General features: G+C 47.1%; 1 protein-coding gene across 1 annotated transcript in view; it reads right to left on the reverse strand.

Moving 5' to 3' along the window:
* Nucleotides 1-20837, reverse strand: part of CFAP57 (cilia and flagella associated protein 57) — a 136765-nt gene that overhangs the window by 83701 nt on the left and 32227 nt on the right. The window contains exons 6-8 of the mRNA XM_077823980.1: nt 13402-13554; nt 12246-12385; nt 128-293 (exon numbers count right to left, since the gene is read on the reverse strand). Coding sequence (XP_077680106.1) covers nt 128-293; nt 12246-12385; nt 13402-13554 — 459 coding nt within the window. The remainder of the gene's footprint in view (nt 1-127; nt 294-12245; nt 12386-13401; nt 13555-20837) is intronic.

Consider the following 20837-nt stretch of genomic DNA (forward strand, 5'->3'; position numbering starts at 1 on the left):
GATTCTCATATCTCAGCATTCATACTATTGTTCTCCTCTCCCAACTCAACTCCCACATTATTCCTCACCATGTCAGTCACTCCACTTCCCAAGCTCCCCTGATCCCAGCTTCTGCATTGCTCCTCACCTCTCTGCACCCTCTCACAGTGAAGTCCTTAAAAGTACGGATGTCATCAATTAGCAGGTTCATAAGCCGTAGTTTGTCAGAAAATCCAGCCAAAACGTAAAGGCCAGTGGGATGAAGAGAAACTGCATATGCTTCTTCCTGGTACTCCTTATACAAGTCCAAAGTGCTGCAAGAATCACCACAGTCAGTAACAATGCCCAAGTCACACACTTACAAATAGCCAGACAGATGTCTAGCCCTGCACTGAAAATTGCTGCACCTGACCCAAAGGACCAATAAGGGGACAAGATACTTTCAAATCTTGGGGGTGGGAGGCTTTTGTTTGTGCTCTTTGTCTACGTGGTTGTTCTCTCTTGGGACTGAGAGAGGCCAGACAGAAATCCATTTTCTGCAACCCATCCTAATCCAAGTCTCCAACATTGCAACCAGTATAGGTAAACCAGGCAAGGCGGATTAGTTTATCTTTTGTTTTACGTGAATTTTCCCTGTGTTAAGAGTGCGGTTTATTCCTGTTTTCTGTAACTTGAAGGGTTTTGCCCAGAGGGGGATCCTCTGTGTTTTGCATCTGAATACCCTGTAAAGTATTTTCCATCCTGATTTTACAGAGATGATTTTTACCTTTCTTTGTTTTAATAAAATCCTTCTTTTAAGAAGCTGACTGATTTTTCCATTGTTCCAAGATCCAGGGGTTTGGATCTTTGATGATTTTGTACCCAATTGGTTAGGATATTATTCTCAAACCTCCCCAGAAAGGGGGTGTGTAGGGCTTGGCGGGATATTTTTGGGGGGGAAGATGTCTCCAAGTGGTCTCTTTCCCTGTTCTTTGCTTAAAATGCTTGGTGGTGGCAGCATACTGTTCAAGGACAAGGCAAAGTTTGTACCTTGGGGAAGTTTTTAACCTAAGCTGGTAAGAATAAGCTTAGGGGGTCTTTCATGTGGGTCCCCACATCTGTACTTTAGAGTGGGGAAGGAACCTTGACAGAGGCATTATATTTTCTGTTTCATTATCTATTTCTTTCCTAATGGTTCCTAACATTCTGTTAACTTCTGCCCATTATCCCCAAGTTTGACTTCTTCTGTGTCTGTCCCAGTCCTGTCTCTATCCCACTGTTGGCTCCTCATATCATCCCACTCTCCTCATCTAGCCAATCCCAGTCTCTACTCCTAAGGCTTCAGATCCCAGTTCAAGTCCTCTTCTTGGTAGCCCGTCCCAGTCCTCCACCCTATCCCATCTGGTTCCTTGTTCCCCAGTTTCCTTGCCCAGTCAACCCCAGTTCCCTCCCCACCACCACCGTCTCTCTACCCACCCAGCCCCAGCCTCTCCCTCTACCCCCACAACATTCCCTGTCCCCTCTGGCTCCCAGGCTTCCCATCCAGTCTCAGTGTCCTCACTTCCCCTACCTACTTTTCTCAGTCTCTTTGCCCAGACAAAAAACGGTTACTTACCTTCTAACTTGTTTTTCAAGATGTTTTGCTAATGTCCATTTCAATTAGGTGGGTGTGCGCTGCGTGCACAGCAGTCAGAAAGTTTTTCCCTTAACAGTATTCATCAGGTCAGCTCAGGTGCGCCTTGGGGTCGTGCCATTATGGCGCCCTGCCGACCCACTACCCCTTTAGTTCCCTCTTGCTGGCTGCTCCGACAGAGGCATAGGAGCGTGGGTATTGGAATGGACATGAACACAACACATCTCAAAGAACAGTAGTTATGAGAAGGTAAGTAACTGATTTTTCTTCTTCGAGTGCTTGTTCATGTAAATTCCAATTAGGTGATTACCAAGCCCAAGTTCTGGAGGCAAGGTTGGAGCTCAAAGGTTCCCTGACTGTAGCACTGTTCTACCAAAGGCTGCATCATCTCTGGCCTGCTGGGCAATAGCGTAATGCGAGGTAAAGGTATGTACTGATGACCATGTCGCAGCTCTGCAGATTTCCTGCATCGACATATGGGCCAGGAACGCTGCTGATGATACCTGCACCCTTGTGAAGTGCACTGTAAGCGAAGTGGCAGATACCTTCGCCAGGTCGTAGCATGCCTGGATGCAGGACGTGATCCAATGAGATCCTTTGGGAAGAGACTGGAAGCCCCTTCATTCTGTCTGTTACTGCAACAAACAGCTGAATGGATTTCCAGAACGGTTTTGTTCATCGATGTAGAAGGCTAACGCCTGGCGAACATCCAACGAGTGAAGTTTTTGCTCCCTGGTGCTTGAATGTGGCTTAGGATGGAAAACTGGGAGAAAGATGTCCTGGTTAATGTGGAACTGGGAGACAACCTTAGGGAGGAAAGCCGGATGAGGTCTGAGCTGAACCTTGTTCCAAAAGAACACATTATGGAGGCTCAGAAGTTAGTGCCTTGAGCTCCGACACTCCCCTGGCCGATGTTATTGCTACCAGGAATGCTACCTTGTGAAACAGCAAGGAACATGTCGCCAGCAGTTCAAAGGGCGGCTCCATCAGGCTGGAAAGGACCAGGTTATGGTTCCAGGCTGGAACCGGCTGTTGTATGTGAGGGTAGAGTCTGTCGAGACCCTTTAGCAAATGACTCACCGTCAGGTTGGCAATGACTCACTGTCCCTGCATGCCTGGATGGAAGGCCAAGATAGTGGCCAGGTGGACCTTTACTGATGACAGGGTAAGCCCTTGCTGTTTGAGGTGGAGAAGGTAATTCAATATGACAGGTATGGATTCTAGAGTTGGAGACGGAAGGTATTGAGAAGACCAAATTGAGAATCTCTTCCATTTGACCAGGTAGGTAGCCCTAGTGGAAGGTTTCCTACTACCAAGGAGGACTTGTCTGACTGGGTCCAAACAGGCGAGCTCCATCAGATTCAGCCACAGAGCTTCCATACCATGAGGTGCAGCAATTCGAGGTTTGGGTGCTGGAGATGGCTGTGATCCTGAGTTATCAAGTCTAGGAAGAACAATAAGATGATTGGGGCTTCCACGGACATTTCCAGAAGAGAGGTGTACCAGTGCTGATGGGGCCAGGCTGGCGCTATCTATATCATCGAGGCCTCATCCTTCCAAACCTTGAGGAGCACTTGTGAACAAGAGCTTTGGGAGGAAATGAGTACAAGAGGTGTCCCTTCCAGGGAAGGAGGAACGTGTCGCTGATGGAGCCTGGGCTCTGATTCAGCAAGGAGAAAAACTGCTGGCACTTCCTGTTGCGTCGCGTGGAGAACAAGTCTATCTGGGGAAACCCCAACTGTTGGAAGATAGTGTTTGAGACATCCAGGCATAGGGGCAGCTTGTGGCCATGAAAGGATCTGCTGAGATAATCAATCAACTTGTTCTGTATTCCAGGGAGGTACGATCCCTCCAGGAGTATCAAGTGAGCTATGCAAAAGTCCCACAGTCTGTCGGCTTCCTGGCACATGAGAGAGCAGTGTGAATGCCCTTGTCTGTTTATATAAAACATAGCAGTTGTATTGTCCATCATGACCAATATACACTTTCCTTTTAGATGAACTTGGAATGTTTGGCATGCTACATGGACTGCTCTCAGATCCCTGACATTGATGTGAAGGGAGAGCTCCACCTGAGACCAGAGGCCCTGTGTCCTGAGGTCTCCCAAGTGTGCACCCCTCCCCAATGCTGATGTGTCCGTCACTAGCGAGAGGGCTGGCTGTGGTCTGGCGAAGGGAACCCCTGCACACACCGCCTGTGGGTTGAGCCATCACAGGAGGGAGTTGAGGTCAGGATGAGGTAGAGTGAGGATCTTGTCTAGACTGTCCCAAACCGGTTGATACACCAAGGCCAGTCACACCTGAAGAGGTCAGAGTCTCTACCTGGCGTGCTGTACTACATAGGTACAAGTGGCCATGTGTCCCAGAAGCTTTACGCAATTCCTTGCAGTGGTGGTAGGGAACTGCCTGAGGCTTCGAATGATGTTGCCCAGAGACCAGAATTGTGATTCTGGGAGGTACACCCTGGTCTGTGTAGAGTCTAATATCGCCCGTTTAAACTCTATCCGCTGCATGGGGAATAAGGTTGACTTTTGTACTTTCAGAAGAAGGCCCAGGTCATCAAAAGTAGCCCTTATGAAGCTCAGTTGTGCCTCTGCTTGTGCCCTGGAGAGGCCCTTGATTAGCAGGCTCATCGAGGTCCATAAACACTTGCACATGACGCTTGCATAGGAACACAACCACAAATGCCATGCACTTGGTAAACACTCAAGGAGCTGCTGACAGGCTGAATGGGAGGACTGTGAACTGGTAATGATCGCGGTTCATCACGAACCTGAGGTACCTTCTGTGGGATGGTATGATTGAAATATGAAAGTAAACATCCTTCAACTTGAGGGCGGCATACCAGTCCCCTGGATCCAAGGAAGGGATAATGGAGGCCAAAGAGACCATGTGGAATGTCAGTTTCTTCATGAACTTATAGATTCATGAACTTGTTGAGATGTTGCAGGTCTAGGATGGGCCTGAGGCCGCCTTTGGCTTTCGGTATTAGGAAATACTGGGAATAGAAGCCCTGGCTCCTCAGCTCCTGAGGAACCTCTTCCACTGCCCCCAGCATTAGGAGTGAGTGCACGTCCTGCACGAGGAGTTGCTCATGAGAATGAGGATGGAAGGGCAGAAGGGCAGAGAACTGAAGGAAGTAACCCCTTTCTACAATGCAGAGAACCCAGAAATCCGATGTAATATGGGCCCACGCAGGATAGGGGACATTTGGCTCAAGAAGGTAAGGCAGGATGGATCCAGTGTCCAGACTGGTGCATTGCCCCCCCCCGGCGCATCTTCAAAAGTTCTGCTTCCAGCCAGAGGACTGCTTTGTCTGACCAGAGCCCTGGCCTGATGAAGGGTGACACCCCTTTCTATTATTTCTATTCCACCTATAGGAGAAGCCTTGCCTATTTTGCAGCTGGTAAAAACGTGGTGGGGGCTGTGGCTTAAAGTGTTTCCTTTGATTAGCTGAAGTACAGAGGCCAAGGGACTTGAGAGTGGCCCTTGAGTCCTTCAGGCTATGAAGCTGGGAATCTGTTTCCTTGGAAAACAGGGCTGAACCCTCAAAGGGGATATCTTGTGTTGTCTGCTGGACTTTGTAAGGAAGTCCAGAGACCTGCAGCCAGGAGCTCCTTCTCATGGCTATCCCAGAGGCCATAGTGCAGGATGGCGAGTCAGCCACATCAAAGGTTGCCAGCAGCGAAGCACAGGCAACCAGTTTCCTTTCCTCCATGAGTGAGGAAAACTCCACCCTAGAGTCCTCTGATAACAGCTCTCCGAACTTGGCCATAGCTCTACAGGTGTTGTAGTTGTACCTGCTGAGGATGGCCTGGTGGTTAGATATATAGAGCTAGAGCCACCCCAGTCAAATAAATTTTCCTCCCAAAGAGGTCCAATTTTTTTGCTTCCCAATTTTTTGAGGACAGGCCCTGGAAGCTTTGGAGCTCCCTCTCCTTCACTGCGGCCACCACTAGGGAGTCTGGCAGGGGGAGAGTATAGAGATCTCGTAGCCTCTAGAGGGAACAAAGTATTTCCACTTATTTCTCTTTGCTGTTGGTGGCAAAAAGGCAGGGGTCTGCCAGAGAGTTATAGTGGTGTCACTAATTGTTTTAATAAGTGGCAGAGCAACGCAGGAGGGGCCCAAAGGGGTGACCATGTCAACCATAGAGTACAATGTCTCCACCACCTCCTCAGTCTGGATTGCCAAGTTCTGTGCTACCTTCCTGAGAAGTTGTTGGAGCACTCTGCTGTTCTCCAGGGCACAGGACGTCAACATTCTGGCCACCGCCTCATCAGACGAAGACGAGGACGAGGCCCTAGCTACAAGTGGGTCCTGTTCCCTGGCCTCAGCGCTGAGGCGATCTTGGGTGCTCTGTGTTCCGATGCAGCCCCAGGTGCTGGAGTTGGCGCAGTCGATGCTGACTATGTCGGTGCTGGCGTAGTTGATGTGGATGCTAGTATTGGAGTTGGTGGTGTCAGTGCAAATGCGGCGATGCCAGGTGTGTCGGCGCTGGTGCGGTAAGACCCTGGTCACATTGGGATAGTGGAGGAGCAAAGGTGGCTGACGCCATGGAAGCCAACCCCCAGTAGGACTGTCAAGGCTGCTTCCCCACTCTGGCACTTCGAGTGCAGAAGGCAGGCACCCACAAGGACTCTAAAAATTAATATTTGTCACTCCAGGCTTGTATTAAACTCCCAAGTTTACAGCTTTTCTCTGACCTTGGATTGGTAGATGCTGCCACCACCCAAGGGCTAAACCCCTTTGAAAACCCAGGAAGGCGCACTTGGGAATTCCTTCCTGTGGGGTACTCTCAAGCCCTTTCACCCCCACCCTCTGGGGAAGAGCTGAGAAAGAAAAGAAAAAAAAAGAAAATCAGCTGCTGCCACCAGCTAATTAAAAATGTGCACAAACCTCTTAAGGCACAAAAATCCAATTCTTAAATTTTATTAATAAAAAAAAGAAGAAAATACATCTGGGAACTTAGGCTTAGGGGCCCTAGGGATAGTGGTAAACCACTTGAACTAGCGGTTCCTTCCCCTGGGCTACTTCCCTCTCCTGCCCTTCAGCTTGTGGGGCTTCCTGCCCTCCCTCTGCACAAACCAGGTGTCCCTTACTTAGGGTCTTGGTCTTCTTAGCCCACCGCAGCACTTCTCCAAACTCTCCTCTGCTTCCCTCCAAACTGCTCTCTACTCCAGCATCAATCCACTCTACTTCAACTCCTCCAAACTGCTCTCTGCTCCAACACCAAACCACTCTGCTTCAACTCCTCCTCTTGTCTGATTGAAGCAGCAGGCTTTTATCAGGTGACTGGCTTCAGGTGCTCTAATTGGCTTCAGGTGCTTTAATTAATCTATAGCAAACTTTCTTCCCTATACAGGGAATAAGGCTCCTTTCTAACACTCTCCTGCTGCCCTCTGGCCATGCTGTATAACACCATAAAGAAATAAAAGGGATAAACCTAATCACATCTTTCTAGACATTTCCTGATCCACTTACATATCTGGGGTTTTAGATGAGTAGTTTCTAGGTATGATACTGATGATTTTTCATACCTGGCCCAAGCTTCTCACAGCATAACTGCTCCCTGTCTGCCTCTCCCTGAGAACAACAACAGACAGACAAAAGGGGAGTCTTGTTTCAATTTTAAAAAGTTCTGGCCTTCCCATTGGCTCTTTTGGCCTGATGCCCACTCACTTCCTTTTACCTATGCATAGCAGTGAGATTTTTTAACCCTTTACAGGTAGAGCAATTAGAGAACAGCTATTAAGAGGGATTTTATGGCTGGCTGGGTGTCCATAAAAGGGAGCTACCCCCACCCCCCTTCATTTATTACAAGCACTGCTGGCTCTGGCGGAAAGCCCAGGGGTTCCAAGAAGGCCACTGAGCAGGGGATTGCTACTGACTCAGCCACTGTGCCGGCTGAAGGTGGTGTCTCCACCTGTCCGATATGGAGCTCCTGCTCTTCCTGGCTCTAGATCGGAAGGACTCCACTTCCGACTCCGAACTCCATATAGGAAGACCAGGGAGGAGTGGTGCCTCTTGGTGCTGAAGAGCGGCATCTAGGGCTAGAGGACCGGTGCACCTACCCCGCATGTGCACTTGTTGATGACACCGGAGACCGGGGTCGAGGGGATGGCGACCATTGCGGAATCATTGTTGATTTGCCCCTGGATGGCACAGGGGGTCTCACTGGTGCCGCTGAGACCGACATGAGCGTCCTGTCCCGTCTCGGGGGGGAGGGGAGGGGGCAGTGCCGTGAGGGTGATAAGATCTCTCTCTGCCTCAAATGCCTCAGGCGAGGATGGCATCCGTAGATCACAGCCCTCACTGACTGGTGAAAGATGAGGGCCCAGACTTGACTGGTCACGTGTAAGGCCAGGAGTCAATGTGAACCTTGAAGCTGAAGTTGCGTGGCCTGATACAGGTCTCATGGCTGCGGGCTCCATTTGCGCCGGTCTGGGCATAGGGGAGCGACCCATTTTGGGTCTCTTTTTCTTATGAGTCACCGGTAATTGTGAGTGGTGCCAGCCCCGGTCCTGTCGGTGCTGAGGGTCTCTACTCAAGTCCTTCCTCTGAGCCGATTCGTGTGCCAGCAGTGCGAATGTGCTCCACACCGATCATGAGATGCTTGGGGTTGCTCTGCTGAACCAGGGTCCGATTGCGGACAGAGAGTTCCCTTCATGAGGGTTAACTTGAAGCTCTGATCTCTCTCCTTCTGTGTCCTCGGATGGAAACTCCTGCAAATTTTGCAGCATTCTTTTTGATGAGCTTCCCCTAAATACTTTAAACAAGAAGAATGGGGGTTGCTCTTGGGCATAAGCTTGCCACAAGCTGCCAGGGTTTAAAACCTGGAGACCGAGGCATGCAACAGTACTGGGAAGAAGGGGGGAATCCCCTACATGAAACTTATATGTAAAAACTACTAACTACTACTAACTACTCTGTAAACTAACTAACTATATACAAGAATGAAAATTCAACTGCTAGAGAGATTGCTGAAGCAAGAGAAATGAGTGTTCCAGCTAACTGTCACAGGCAGTAAGAAGGAACTGAGCAGGTGGCGGGTTGGCAGGGCTCTATATCCAGTGCCATAAAGACGTAACCCCAGGGGGCGCCTCAGCCAACTTGATGGATACTGCTAGGAGAAAAACTTTCTGGCTGCCGAGTATGCGGTGCGTACACACCTAATTGGAATTGACAGGAACAAGCACTGAAGAATCATAGTTCTTCCCCACATACTGATTCCTTGTCTGGATCTTCTCCTCTCCCTACCATGCCCTTTTCCCCATTCCACTGGTTATCAGTCCCCTCCCCAACTCCGCATCCAATCTCAGTTTCCTCCACCCAGTCTCTGTCTCCCCCACCTCAACCTCCCTTGCTTCCATACTTAGTCTCTACCTCCCTGCCATCCTCCAGTCAAAGTCTCCAACACCTAGGCTCCTTATCATCATCTACTCCCCTGACCCTCCCATGCAACACTCTCGGTCTGGTTCTTATCCCTTTGCATTAGAAGTTCACTGCCTTCTCTTCCACACTGCCTAGGTATCATCCAGGGTGTCACTGAGAGCACAGGAAAGACAAGTGCCCTGAATTCAGTTCCAGTGCCCAGCTCCACCATGCAGCAACTGGAAGCTATGACAGGGAGTCTGGCTTCACCCCTGTAGCCCTGGGCTATATGGAGTATGTACAGTTTCTCTGTGGGGATGGTGCATGTGCAGTCTGGCATGTGCTAGGAGCTGAGAGAGGCTTGAATATGCTCAGTGAGGATCGAATCTTCAGAGATTTTATCTGTTAAGCTCTAGCATGTCCGAACATGTGCAAACTGTGATTTTTCAGAGGCTTAGAACTTGGCCATATCTGGGCAAATTTTCACTGGGATGGCAAAAGGCACAGCCTTGACACTGCCAAATTTCAAGTCCTTGTTCCAAGGCATGACGGTACTGGTGCTTTCCAAAGAAAATGTTGCCAGAATTTTTTTAACATTGAAAAACAACATTTTATTTAGCCTTATTCTCATAAACAACTGAACCATGTAGGCTGAAATATTTTGAAAAATTCATCCTTAAGTGGACATGTAGCATAGAAAATTTCAGCTGGAGCAGTTAGTCTGGGAAAGTTATAATTAACTGAAAACAGGGTCTTATAAGGGGAAGTGTTGGGCATGCTTGATAATAGGCATTGCCATATCCTGCCTATAATATATTGTTTTCTCATAACCATAGCCAATGAAATATGCAACATCATTTGGCAAATAAACTTATATTAGGATCATTTTCTGGAAATTATCATATAATTAGAGTCTGTATTAAAGCCCAAACACAAAGGGGTAGAGATAAGGTTTCACAGCTTGCAAGGTCAGATCATTTAGTCTGAGCTCCTGTATAACACAGGCCAGAGAACTGCCCTAAAATAATTCCTAGAGTATATCTTTTAGAAAAACATCCAATCTTGATTTAAAAAGTGGTGGGAATGGAAAATCCACCACAACCCTTGGTAAATTGTTCCAGTGGTTAATCATTCTCATTGTTAAAAATGTATGCGTTATTTTCAGTCTGAATTTGTTTAGCTTCAGCTACCAGCCAGTGGATCATTTTATACCCTTTTCTGATAGATTGAAAAGCCCACTACTAAATATTTGTTCTCCATGTAACTACTTATAAACTGTGATCAAGTCACCCCCTAACCTTATCTTTGTTAAGCTAAATAGATTGAGCTTCTTCAGTCTATTGTTATAAGGCAGGTTTTCTAATCCTTTAATCATTCTTGCAACTCTTCTCTGAACCCTCTACAACCCTGAACAACCTTCTTGAATTTTGGGCAACAGCACTGGACACAGGATTCCAACAGTGGTTGCACCGTGCCAAAGACAGAGGTAAAATAACCTCTCAAGATTCCCCTGTTCATGCATCCAAGGATCCCATTAGCTCTTTTGGCCACAGCCTCACACTGGGAGCTCATGTTCAGCTGATTATTCACCATGACCCCCAAATCTTTTTCAGAGTCACTACTTCCCAGGAGAGAGTCCCGCTCTGGTAAGTATGGCCTATATTCTTTGTTCCTAGATGTATACGTTTATATGTAGCTGTAGTAAAATCCATATTGTTTGCGTGTGCCCAACATACCAAGTGGATTGCTCTCTGAATCAGTGACCTGTCCTCTTCATTATTTATCATTCGCCCAATTTTTATGTCTTCTGCAAACTTTATCAGTGATGATTTTGTTTTCTTCCAGGTCATTGCATGGATTACTTTAATTATTGCATTGCCTAACATTTGAGTGCTTCATTTTGCAACCTCAATGTTCTTTTAATGTAGCTTTTTGTATGGAATTGGTATTTGTTCTAGTGGTGGTGATAGCCATGTGATAAATTATATTACCATGCATCTTTGACTACCTCTCTTGAACTCTGCCCACTAATCCACTTCCACCAGGACTATTTCAAATATTTCAGTTCTGTAGGCAGACTCAAACAGATGTCATTTTTAAAAAAAGCCTCTCACAAAAGCATCTCCTTTCTTTCTGCCAACCAACCCCTCTTTCACACTGAGGAATTTCCCCAGCAGTAGCTCAGAGTCAGAATTTTAGGTGGGGCATTTGCCTACAAATTGAAAATACCTTTCAGGGCTGCCAGGCTGTTCAGAAAAGTCCTGGTACTAGACTGGGCACTACATCATTTGGGGCACAAAAGCAACTCCAGGAATAGACTCTTCTCTATACAGAAGAGCTATTTTGTTAATTTAAACAACTGTGGGTGAAACACAGAACTGGAATGACAGTAAAGTTATTTTCTCATCTGCTGAATGGAGCAGTGCCCAAGGCACCCCAATGGTAGAGTCTTTACTGAATTTCCCCTAAAATTACACTGATCTGAGGATTGCAGTCTTGTTGTAAGTATAAAGAAGTGTTGGTCTAATCAAAGGTATTACCTCACCCACCTTGCCTCACTAATCTCAGGTATAGTAAGAGCAATATTAAAATCCTGGCCCAGTGACAGATTTCAAGTCTTATATCTTGCAAGCCATCAGACTATAAATGGTTGCAATATCTCACTGGAGAGCTGGGAATCCCCCTTTCCAGCAGTGTAAAGCATTTATTTCTAGCAGATTTGTTATACAGAATTATTTTAGATCATTTTTAGAGTGTTCTGAAATGTATTAGTTATTTTTCTCTCCCTTTGAGGCCTGAAGATACTGCTTCATACATCTGATGAAGTGGGTTCTAGCCCACGAAAGCTTATGCCCAAATAAATTTTTTAGTCTCTAAGGTGCCACAAGGACTCCTCGTTTTTTTTAACATACAGAAGCCTTTTGTGAGATGGCCTCATGATACTAACATACAGTAGCCTTTTGTGAGATGTACAAAAAACAGTCATTTTTTTAAAAACAAAGAAAGCTCTCTGAACATTTCTAATACCATTTTTGGGAAATGTGTGGCATATATGCAATACATGATGGCATATTATGGTATGAAGGTCTTAATGGTTATTGGTACTTGTTTTGAATGTATTGCAAATCTATGCTGATCCCAAACTCCTGCCAGTAAGGCCACTCTTATTCCACACCATACTGTGACACCGCCAAAACAGACATGCACATGCTAAGACATCTGTAGTCATCCATTACAAGAGACATACAAAGACAAAGCAGTAAAAACAAAGATGGTTCTTTACTTGGTTTCATAGTTCCAGATGCGTACAGATCTGTCCAGGGAACAGGTAGCAACGAGAGGCTTACGGATACAGATGTCCAGTCCAGTGATGGCAGCAGAATGTAATGGGAAATTCAGATACTCAAAGTGAGCTGGTTCCCCCTAGAGAAGAGTCACAGAAAATTAAACACCCAGAAAAAAATCATATTGGCTTAGACTGATCAAGAGACAGTAAGCAAAGGACAATGATAAGCAGTAAGCAAAGGCAATGAATGGAATTTGGGAGAGGTATCTTGTGTACTACTCAACTAAAAAAACACCAGAAATTTAAAATAGGGAATAATGGTGTTAGGTACATTCTTATTTGGCATCTTTACTACTGATATGGAAGAGTGATGGGATTCAGACACAATACCATATTGTGAAGATTTGTGCACATTAGCAAGTACAGAAAAATAATGCACAAGGGCCTGAAAAGACATGAACAACAACAAAAATGAAAACTGACCTGGAAGATGGCATTTAATGCATATAAGGAAAAATAATCTGAAAAGCAGATACTGAATGGGAAGTAGAAACCTGGGAAGCAAATTAGATAGGAGTTTGCAGTATGATATGGCGGGGGCGGGGGGTGAGGAGAGAAGAAGCCAGTGGGGTTTTGGACTGCATACACAAAAGTATGCCATCATGGAACAGTCCCTATCTGTACAGATGCTCTAGTATGACTCACCTGGAATAAGTATTTAATTCCATCTAGGCATTTATACCAGATTTATCCCCCAGCTCAAGACAATGAGAGTTCTGTCCTTAATTAGCTTGTAAAAGTTCTTTAGTGCAGGAACTATCTTCAACTGCACGTTTGTGCCCAACACATTGGGATTCTGATTTTGACTAAGACCTCTATGTGCTACCATAATATGAATACTACTACTTCCAAATATAATAATCACATGACAGATTCTCAGCTTTAACATCATATTAAAGATTTTTGCATATTAAATTTATTAAACATATACACAGAGCACTTCTCTGCACTACAAGGATAGGATGGGTTCAGTGTCTCACAGGTGGATTTTACAAAAACCTTCCACAGAAAGTGACACTGGAAACCAAGTGCCTTGCTTATATATCGCTTACTGAGTGTTGTGCTTAAAGAATGGTGATCAAATTGAACTTACCTTAATTATCTCAGTTGAGGACATGGTAAAGATGTAGAGCTGATTTTTATTTGTGCTAATGAGTAGCGTTTCCTCTGAGGGGCTAAAACACATGCACATAACATCCTGCTTGTCTGACTGATTTGGGTCACTGGTGCGCTGATCCTGGGGAATCTACACAGCAAACCAGTCCCATTAGACTATTTCAAATCTCAGTACTCCACATAGCACACACACTTGCAGCGTAATTCTGCTTTGGTAGGGATATGCTTAGAAATCAGTTGACTCTAAAGAAGCAGGTGCCTTACCTACACAAAGACAGCAATGCAGACAAGGTGACCCAGATGGAATTTTCCATCTTTAATAGCTATAATTTCGGAACACGTTTTCAACATTTGTCTTAATAGATGTATCACATACAAAAAACGGCAACAAAAGAACACAAAGCAAAGTCAAGCACTCAAGTTAGGAAATGGTAGAATTACGGTTGTCCATGAAAGAACACTTCCTTACCTTACAGTACTTGCACTTCTTTGAAATGACATGGACTCCAGTCCTAGTGATCATGTTTCCTATGTGCATAGATCCTTTTGGCCAGCAGCGACCATTGGGGATGCACCTGTGCCCCAGTTCTCCTAGTGCTCCCCTACCCAAGGGTATAAAGAGCAGAGTGGGCACAACCAGCTCCTTCACCACTACAGAATATAAGAGGGGTAGGACTCTGTAGTAGGGGGAAGGAAAGCAGGTCATGGAATCCATGCGGACAATATATCTCAAAGAATCACAATTACTGTAAGGTAAGTAACCATTTAGTCTTCGAATGATTGTCCACATGCATTCCACTCTTGGTGACTTACAAGCAGTCATCAGTTTGCTTGAAGGTGGTGTGATGCTGGCAGGCCAGGGGCCAGCTCTTGCCAAGACTGCAGACATTAGCTAAGAAAAAACAGTTACTCACCTCGAAACTGTTGTTCTTCGAGATGCGTTGTTCATGTCCATTCCAATCAGGTGTGTGCGCATGCACACGCACAGCAGCCGGAAGATTTTTCCCCTAGCAATATCCGTTGGTCCCCCTGGAGTGGCGCCATCATGGCGCTCAATATAGGGCCCTACTGACCCACCACCCCCTCAGTTCCTTCTTGCTGGCTACTCCAACAGAGGAGTAGGTGGGTGGATATTGGAATGGACATGAACAACACATATCGAAGAGCAGTTACGAGAAGGTGAGTAACCATTTTTTCTCCTTCGAGTGCTTGTTCATGTCAATTCCAGTCAGGTGACTCCCAAGTCTAAGATCAGGAGGCGGGGTCGGAGCTTTCCACTGACTTTAGCACTGCTCTACCAAAGGCCGCATCATCTCTGGCCTGCTGGGTAATTGCATAATTCGAAGTGAAAGTATGTATGGAGGACCATGTCACCGCTCTGCATGTTTCCTGGGTCGGAACTTGTGCCAGGAACACTGCTGAAAAAGTCTGCGCCCTAGTGGAGTGCGCTGTGAGCGGAGGGGCAAGCACCTCTGCCAGGTTATAGCATTCATGGATGCAGGACATGATCCATGAGGAAATTCATTCATGAGGAAGACCCTTCATCCTGTCTGCCACAACCACAAACAATTGAATGGACTTCCTAAATGGTTTCGTTCTTTCAATGTAAAAGGCTAGCGCTCTGCGGACAACCAGTGAGTGGAAACTCTGCTCCTTGCCGTTCGAGTGCGGTTTAGGAAAGAACACTGGGAGGAAGATGTCCTGGTTGATGTGAAACTGGAAGACAACCTTCAGGAGGAAAGCTGGATGTGGCCTGTGCTGAACCTTGTCCTTATAGAACTCAGTGTAAGGGGGCTCTGATGTTAGGGCCTTGAGCTCAGACACCCTCCTCCTGGCTGAGGTTATCGCTACCAGAAACACCATCTTGTATGACAGGTAGAGCAGGGAACAAGTCACCAGCGGTTCAAAGGGCAGACCCATCAATTTGGAAAGGACCAGATTGAGGTCCCAAGTTGGGGCCAGTTGTCGGATGTGTGGATATAGCCTGCTGAGACCTTTCAGGAAACGGCTGACCATAGGGTTGGCAAACACCGACTGGCCCTCTGAGCCTGGATGGAAGGCAGAGATGGTGGTCAAGTGAACCGTTATTGATGACCTGCACAGCCCCTGCTGCTTGAGATGGAGAAGGTAGGCTCTCTGCACAGGTACTACTGTGGAGAAGGATTTGGAAGAGCCCTCTGAGGGAAGGGCTTCAGAAGGAGACCCCATCAGCTGGAAGGCATGGGCTGCACTGTCCTAGGGATGGTGGCTCCATGACCACCATTCCCAAAAGGAGGAGACGGGTGGTGGTGACCGGGAACTCCCTCCTAAGGGGGACAGAGTCACCTGTCTGCCGACCAGACCGGGAAACTCAAGAAGTGTGCTGCTTGCCTGGAGCTAGAATGCAGGATGTGACCGAGTGTCTGCCGAGACTGATCAAGAATTCAGACTGCTACCGCTTCCTACTTTTCCACATAGACACCAAAAATACTGCCAAGAATGACCTTGAGTGGATCACCACAGACTACTTGGCTCTGGGAAGAAGGATAAAGGAGTTTGAAGCGCAAGTTGTGTTCTTGTCCATCCTCCCTGTTGAAGGAAAAGGCTCAGGTAGGAACCATTGAATTGTGAAGGTGAATGTGTGGTCATGCAGGTGGTGTTGGAGAGAAGGCTTTGGATTCTTCAACCATGGAATGTTGTTCCGGGAAGAAGGATTGCTAGGAAGAGATGGGATCCACCTAACGAAGAGAGGGAAGAGCATCTTTGCAGGCAAGCCTGCTAAACTAGTGAGGAGGGCTTTAAACTAGGTTCGCCGGGGGATGGTGACCTAAGCCCAGAGGTCAGTGGGGAAGTGGGATACCAGGAGGAAACACAAGGAGGAGGGTACAAAATGGGAAGCCTCCTGATTCATAGTGAGAAAGTAGGGCAATCAGCTAGTTATCTTAAGTGCATGTACATGAACGCAAGAAGCCTGGGAAACAAGTGGGAAGAATTGGAAGTCCTGCCACAATCAAGGAACTATGATTGATTGGAATAACAGAAACTTGGTGGGGCAATTCACATGACTGGAGCACTGTCATGGATGGGTATAAAGTTTTCAGGAAGGACAGGGACGGGAGGAAAGGTGGAGGAGTTGCATTTTATGTAAGAGAACGGTATGATTGCTCAGAGCTCCAGTATGAAACTGGAGAAAAGCCTGTTGAGAGTATATGGGTTAAGTTTAGAGGCAAGAGCAACAAGCGTGATGTTGTGGTGGGTGTGTGCTATAGACCACCGAATCAGAAGGATAAGGTAGATGAGGCTTTTTTCGGACAACTAACTGAAGTTTCCAGATCACAGGCCCTGGTTCTAATGGGGGACTTCAATCACCCTGACATCTGTTGGGAGAGCAATACAGCAATGCACAGACAATCCAGGAAGTTTTTGGAGAGTGTTGGGGACAACTTCCTGGTACAAGTGCTGGGGGAACCAACTAGGGGCTGTACTCCTCTTGACCTGCTGCTCACAAACAGGGACGACTCGGTAGGGGAAGTAGAAGTGGGTGGCAACCTAGGCAGCAGTGACCATGAGATGGTTGAGTTCAGGATCCTGACAAAAGGAAGAAAGGAGAATAACAAATAAGGACCCTAGACTTCAAAAAAGCAGACTTAGACTCCCTTAGGGAACTGATGGGCAGGATCCTTTGGGAGGCTAATATGAGGGGGAAAGGAGTCCAGGAGAGCTGGCTGTATTTTAAAGAAGCCTTATTGAGGGTGCAGAAACAAACCATAACGATGTGCAGAAATAATAGCAAATTATGTCAGACGACCAGCTTGGCTTAACAGTGAAATCTTCAGTGAGCTTAAACTGAAAAAGGAAACTTACAAGAAGTGGAAATTTGGACAGATGACTAGGGAGGAGTATAAAAATATTGCTAGAGCATTGCAGGGTTGTAATCAGGAAGGCCTGATTACATAGACAATCCAGGAAGTTTTTGGAAAGCGTAGGGGACAATTTCCTGGTGCAAGTGCTAGAGGAGCCAACTGGGGGGGAGCTTTTCATGACCTGCTGCTCACAAACCGGGAAGAATTAGTAGGGGAAGCAAAAGTGGATGGGAATCTGGGAGGCAGTGACCATGAGTTGGTTGAGTTCAGGATCCTGACACAGGGAAGAAAGGTAAGCAGCAGGATACGGACCCTGGACTTCAGGAAAGCAGACTTCGATTCCCTCAGGGAACGGATGGATAGGATCCCCTGGGGGACTAACATGAAGGGGAAAGGAGTCCAGGAGAGCTGGCTGTATTTCAAGGAATCCCTGTTGAGGTTACAGGGACAAACCATCCCGATGTGTTGAAAGAACAGTAAATATGGCAGGCGACCAGCTTGGCTTAACGGTGAAATCCTAGCAGATCTTAAACATAAAAAAGAAGCTTACAAGAAGTGGAAGGTTGGACATATGACCAGGGAAGAGTATAAAAATATTGCTCGGGCATGTAGGAATGAAATCAGGAGGGCCAAATCACACCTGGGGCTGCAGCAAGCGAGAGATGTTAAGAGTAACAAGAAGGGTTTCTTCAGGTATGTTGGCAACAAGAAGAAAGCCAAGGAAAGTGTGGGCCCCTTAATGAATGAGGGAGGCAACCTAGTGACAGAGGATGTGGAAAAAGCTAATGTACTCAATGCTTTTTTTGCCTCTGTCTTCACGAACAAGGTCAGCTCCCAGACTGCTGCCCTGGGCATCACAACATGGGGAATAGATGGCCAGCCCTCTGTGGAGAAAGAGGTGGTTAGGGACTATTTAGAAAAGCTGGACGTGAACAAGTCCATGGGACCGGACGAGTTGCATCCGAGAGTGCTAAAGGAATTGGCGGCTGTGATTGCAGAGCCATTGGCCATTATCTTTGAAAACTCGTGGCCAACGGGGGAAGTCCCGGATGACTGGAAAAAGGCTAATGTAGTGCCAATCTTTAAAAAAGGGAAGAAGGAGGATCCTGGGAACTACAGGCCAGTCAGCCTCACCTCAGTCCCTGGAAAAATCATGGAGCAGGTCCTCAAAGAATCAATCCTGAAGCACTTACATGAGAGGAAAGTGATCAGGAACAGTCAGCATGGATTCACCAAGGGAAGGTCATGCCTGACTTATCTAATCGCCTTCTATGATGAGATTACTGGTTCTGTGGATGAAGGGAAAGCACTGGATGTATTGTTTCTTGACTTTAGCAAAGCTTTTGACACGGTCTCCCACAGTATTCTTGTCAGCAAGTTAAAGAAGTATGGGCTGGATGAATGCACTATAAGGTGGGTAGAAAGTTGGCTAGATTGTCGGGCTCAATGGGTAGTGATCAATGGCTCCATGTCGAGTTGGCAGCCGGTGTCAAGTGGAGTGCCCCAGGGGTCGGTCCTGGGGCCGGTTTTGTTCAATATCTTCATAAATGATCTGGAGGATGGTGTCGGTTGCACTCTCAGCAAATTTGCGGATGATACGAAACTGGGAGGAGTGGTAGATACGCTGGAGGGCAGGGATAGGATACAGAGGGACCTAGACAAATTGGAGGATTGGGCCAAAAGAAATCTGATGAGGTTCAATAAGGATAAGTGCAGGGTCCTGCACTTAGGACGGAAGAACCCAATGCACAGCTACAGACTAGGGACCGAATGGCTAGGCAGCAGTTCTGTGGAAAAGGACCTAGGGGTGACAGTGGACGAAAAGCTGGATATGAGTCAGCAGTGTGCCCTTGTTGCCAAGAAGGCCAATGGCATTTTGGGATGTATAAGTAGGGGCATAGCGAGCAGATCGAGGGACGTGATCGTCCCCCTCTATTCGACATTGGTGAGTACTCATCTGGAGTACTGTGTCCAGTTTTGGGCCCCACACTACAAGAAGGATGTGGATAAATTGGAAAGAGTCCAGCGAAGGGCAACTAAAATGATTAGGGGTCTGGAACACATGACTTATGAGGAGAGGCTGAGGGAACTGGGATTGTTTAGTCTGCAGAAGAGAAGAATGAGTGGGGATTTGATAGCTGCTTTCAACTACCTGAGAGGTGGTTCCAGAGAGGATGGTTCTAGACTATTCTCAGTGGTAGAAGAGGACAGGACAAGGAGTAATGGTCTCAAGTTGCAGTGGGGGAGGTTTAGGTTGGATATTAGGAAAAACTTTTTCACTAGGAGGGTGGTGAAACACTGGAATGTGTTACCTAGGGAGGTAGTGGAATCTCCTTCCTTAGAAGTTTTTAAGGTCAGGCTTGACAAAGCCCTGGCTGGGATGATTTAATTGGGGATTGGTCCTGCTTTGAGCAGGGGGTTGGACTAGATGACCTCCTGAGGTCCCTTCCAACCCTGATATTCTATGATTCTAAGGCCAAGGCACAACTGGGGTTGCAGCTAGCAAGGGATGTGAAGGGTAACAAATGGGGGAGGCAACCCATTGGTGCCAGCGCCGGAGCACCCACAGGGAAAAATTGGTGGGTGCAGAGCATGTACCGGCAGCTCCCTGCCCGTCCCAGTTCACCTCCACCTCCGCTCCACCTCCTCCCCTGAGCAGGCTGCCATGTCCTGCTTCTCCCCCTCCATTCCAGTGCTTGCACCGTGAAACAGCTGTTTTGTGCGGCAAGCCTGGGAGGGCGGGAGGGGGGAGGAGGAAGAACGTGGCGCGCTTGAGAAAGAGGTGGGGCCAGGACGGAGATTTGGGGAGGGATCCAATAGGGGCAGGGAGGGGGTGGAGTCGGGGGGGTGGCGCAAGCACCCACCGGCGCCAACGAAAGTTCGCGACTGTAAGCAACCTAGTGACAGATGATGTGGAAAAAGCTGAAATACTCAATGATTTTTTGCCTCGGTCTTCACAGACAAGCTCAGACTGCTGCACTGGGCAACACAGTATGGGGAGGAGGTGAGCAGCCCTCAGTGGTGAAAGAACAGGTTAAGGACTATTTAGAAAAGCTGGACATGCACAAGCCCATTGGTCCAGATTTAATGCATCCAAGGGTGCTGAGGGAGTTGGCTGATGTGATTGCAGAGCCATTGGCCATTATCTTTGAAAATTTGTGGCGACCAGGGGAGGTCCCTGACGATTAGAAAAAAGGCAAATATAGTGCCCATCTTTAAAAAAGGGAAGAAAGAGAATCCGGGGAACTACAGACCAGTCAGCCTCACTTCAGTCCCCAGCAAAATCATGGAGCAGGTCCTCAAGGAATCCATTTTGAAGCACTTGGAAGAGAGGAAGGTGATCAGGAATAGTCAACATGGATTCATCAAGGGCAAGTCATGCCTGACCAACCTGATTGCCTTCTATGATGAGATAAGTGGCTCTGTGGATATGGGGAAAGCAGTGGATGTGATATATCTTGACTTTAGCAAAGCTTTTGATACAGTCTCCCATGGTATTCTTCCCAGCAAGTTAAAGAACTATGGCTTGGATGAATGGACTATAAAGGTGGACAGAAAGCTGGCTAGATTG

This window comes from Eretmochelys imbricata, chromosome 8, assembly GCF_965152235.1.
Source record: "Eretmochelys imbricata isolate rEreImb1 chromosome 8, rEreImb1.hap1, whole genome shotgun sequence".
NCBI lineage: Eukaryota > Metazoa > Chordata > Testudines > Cheloniidae > Eretmochelys > Eretmochelys imbricata.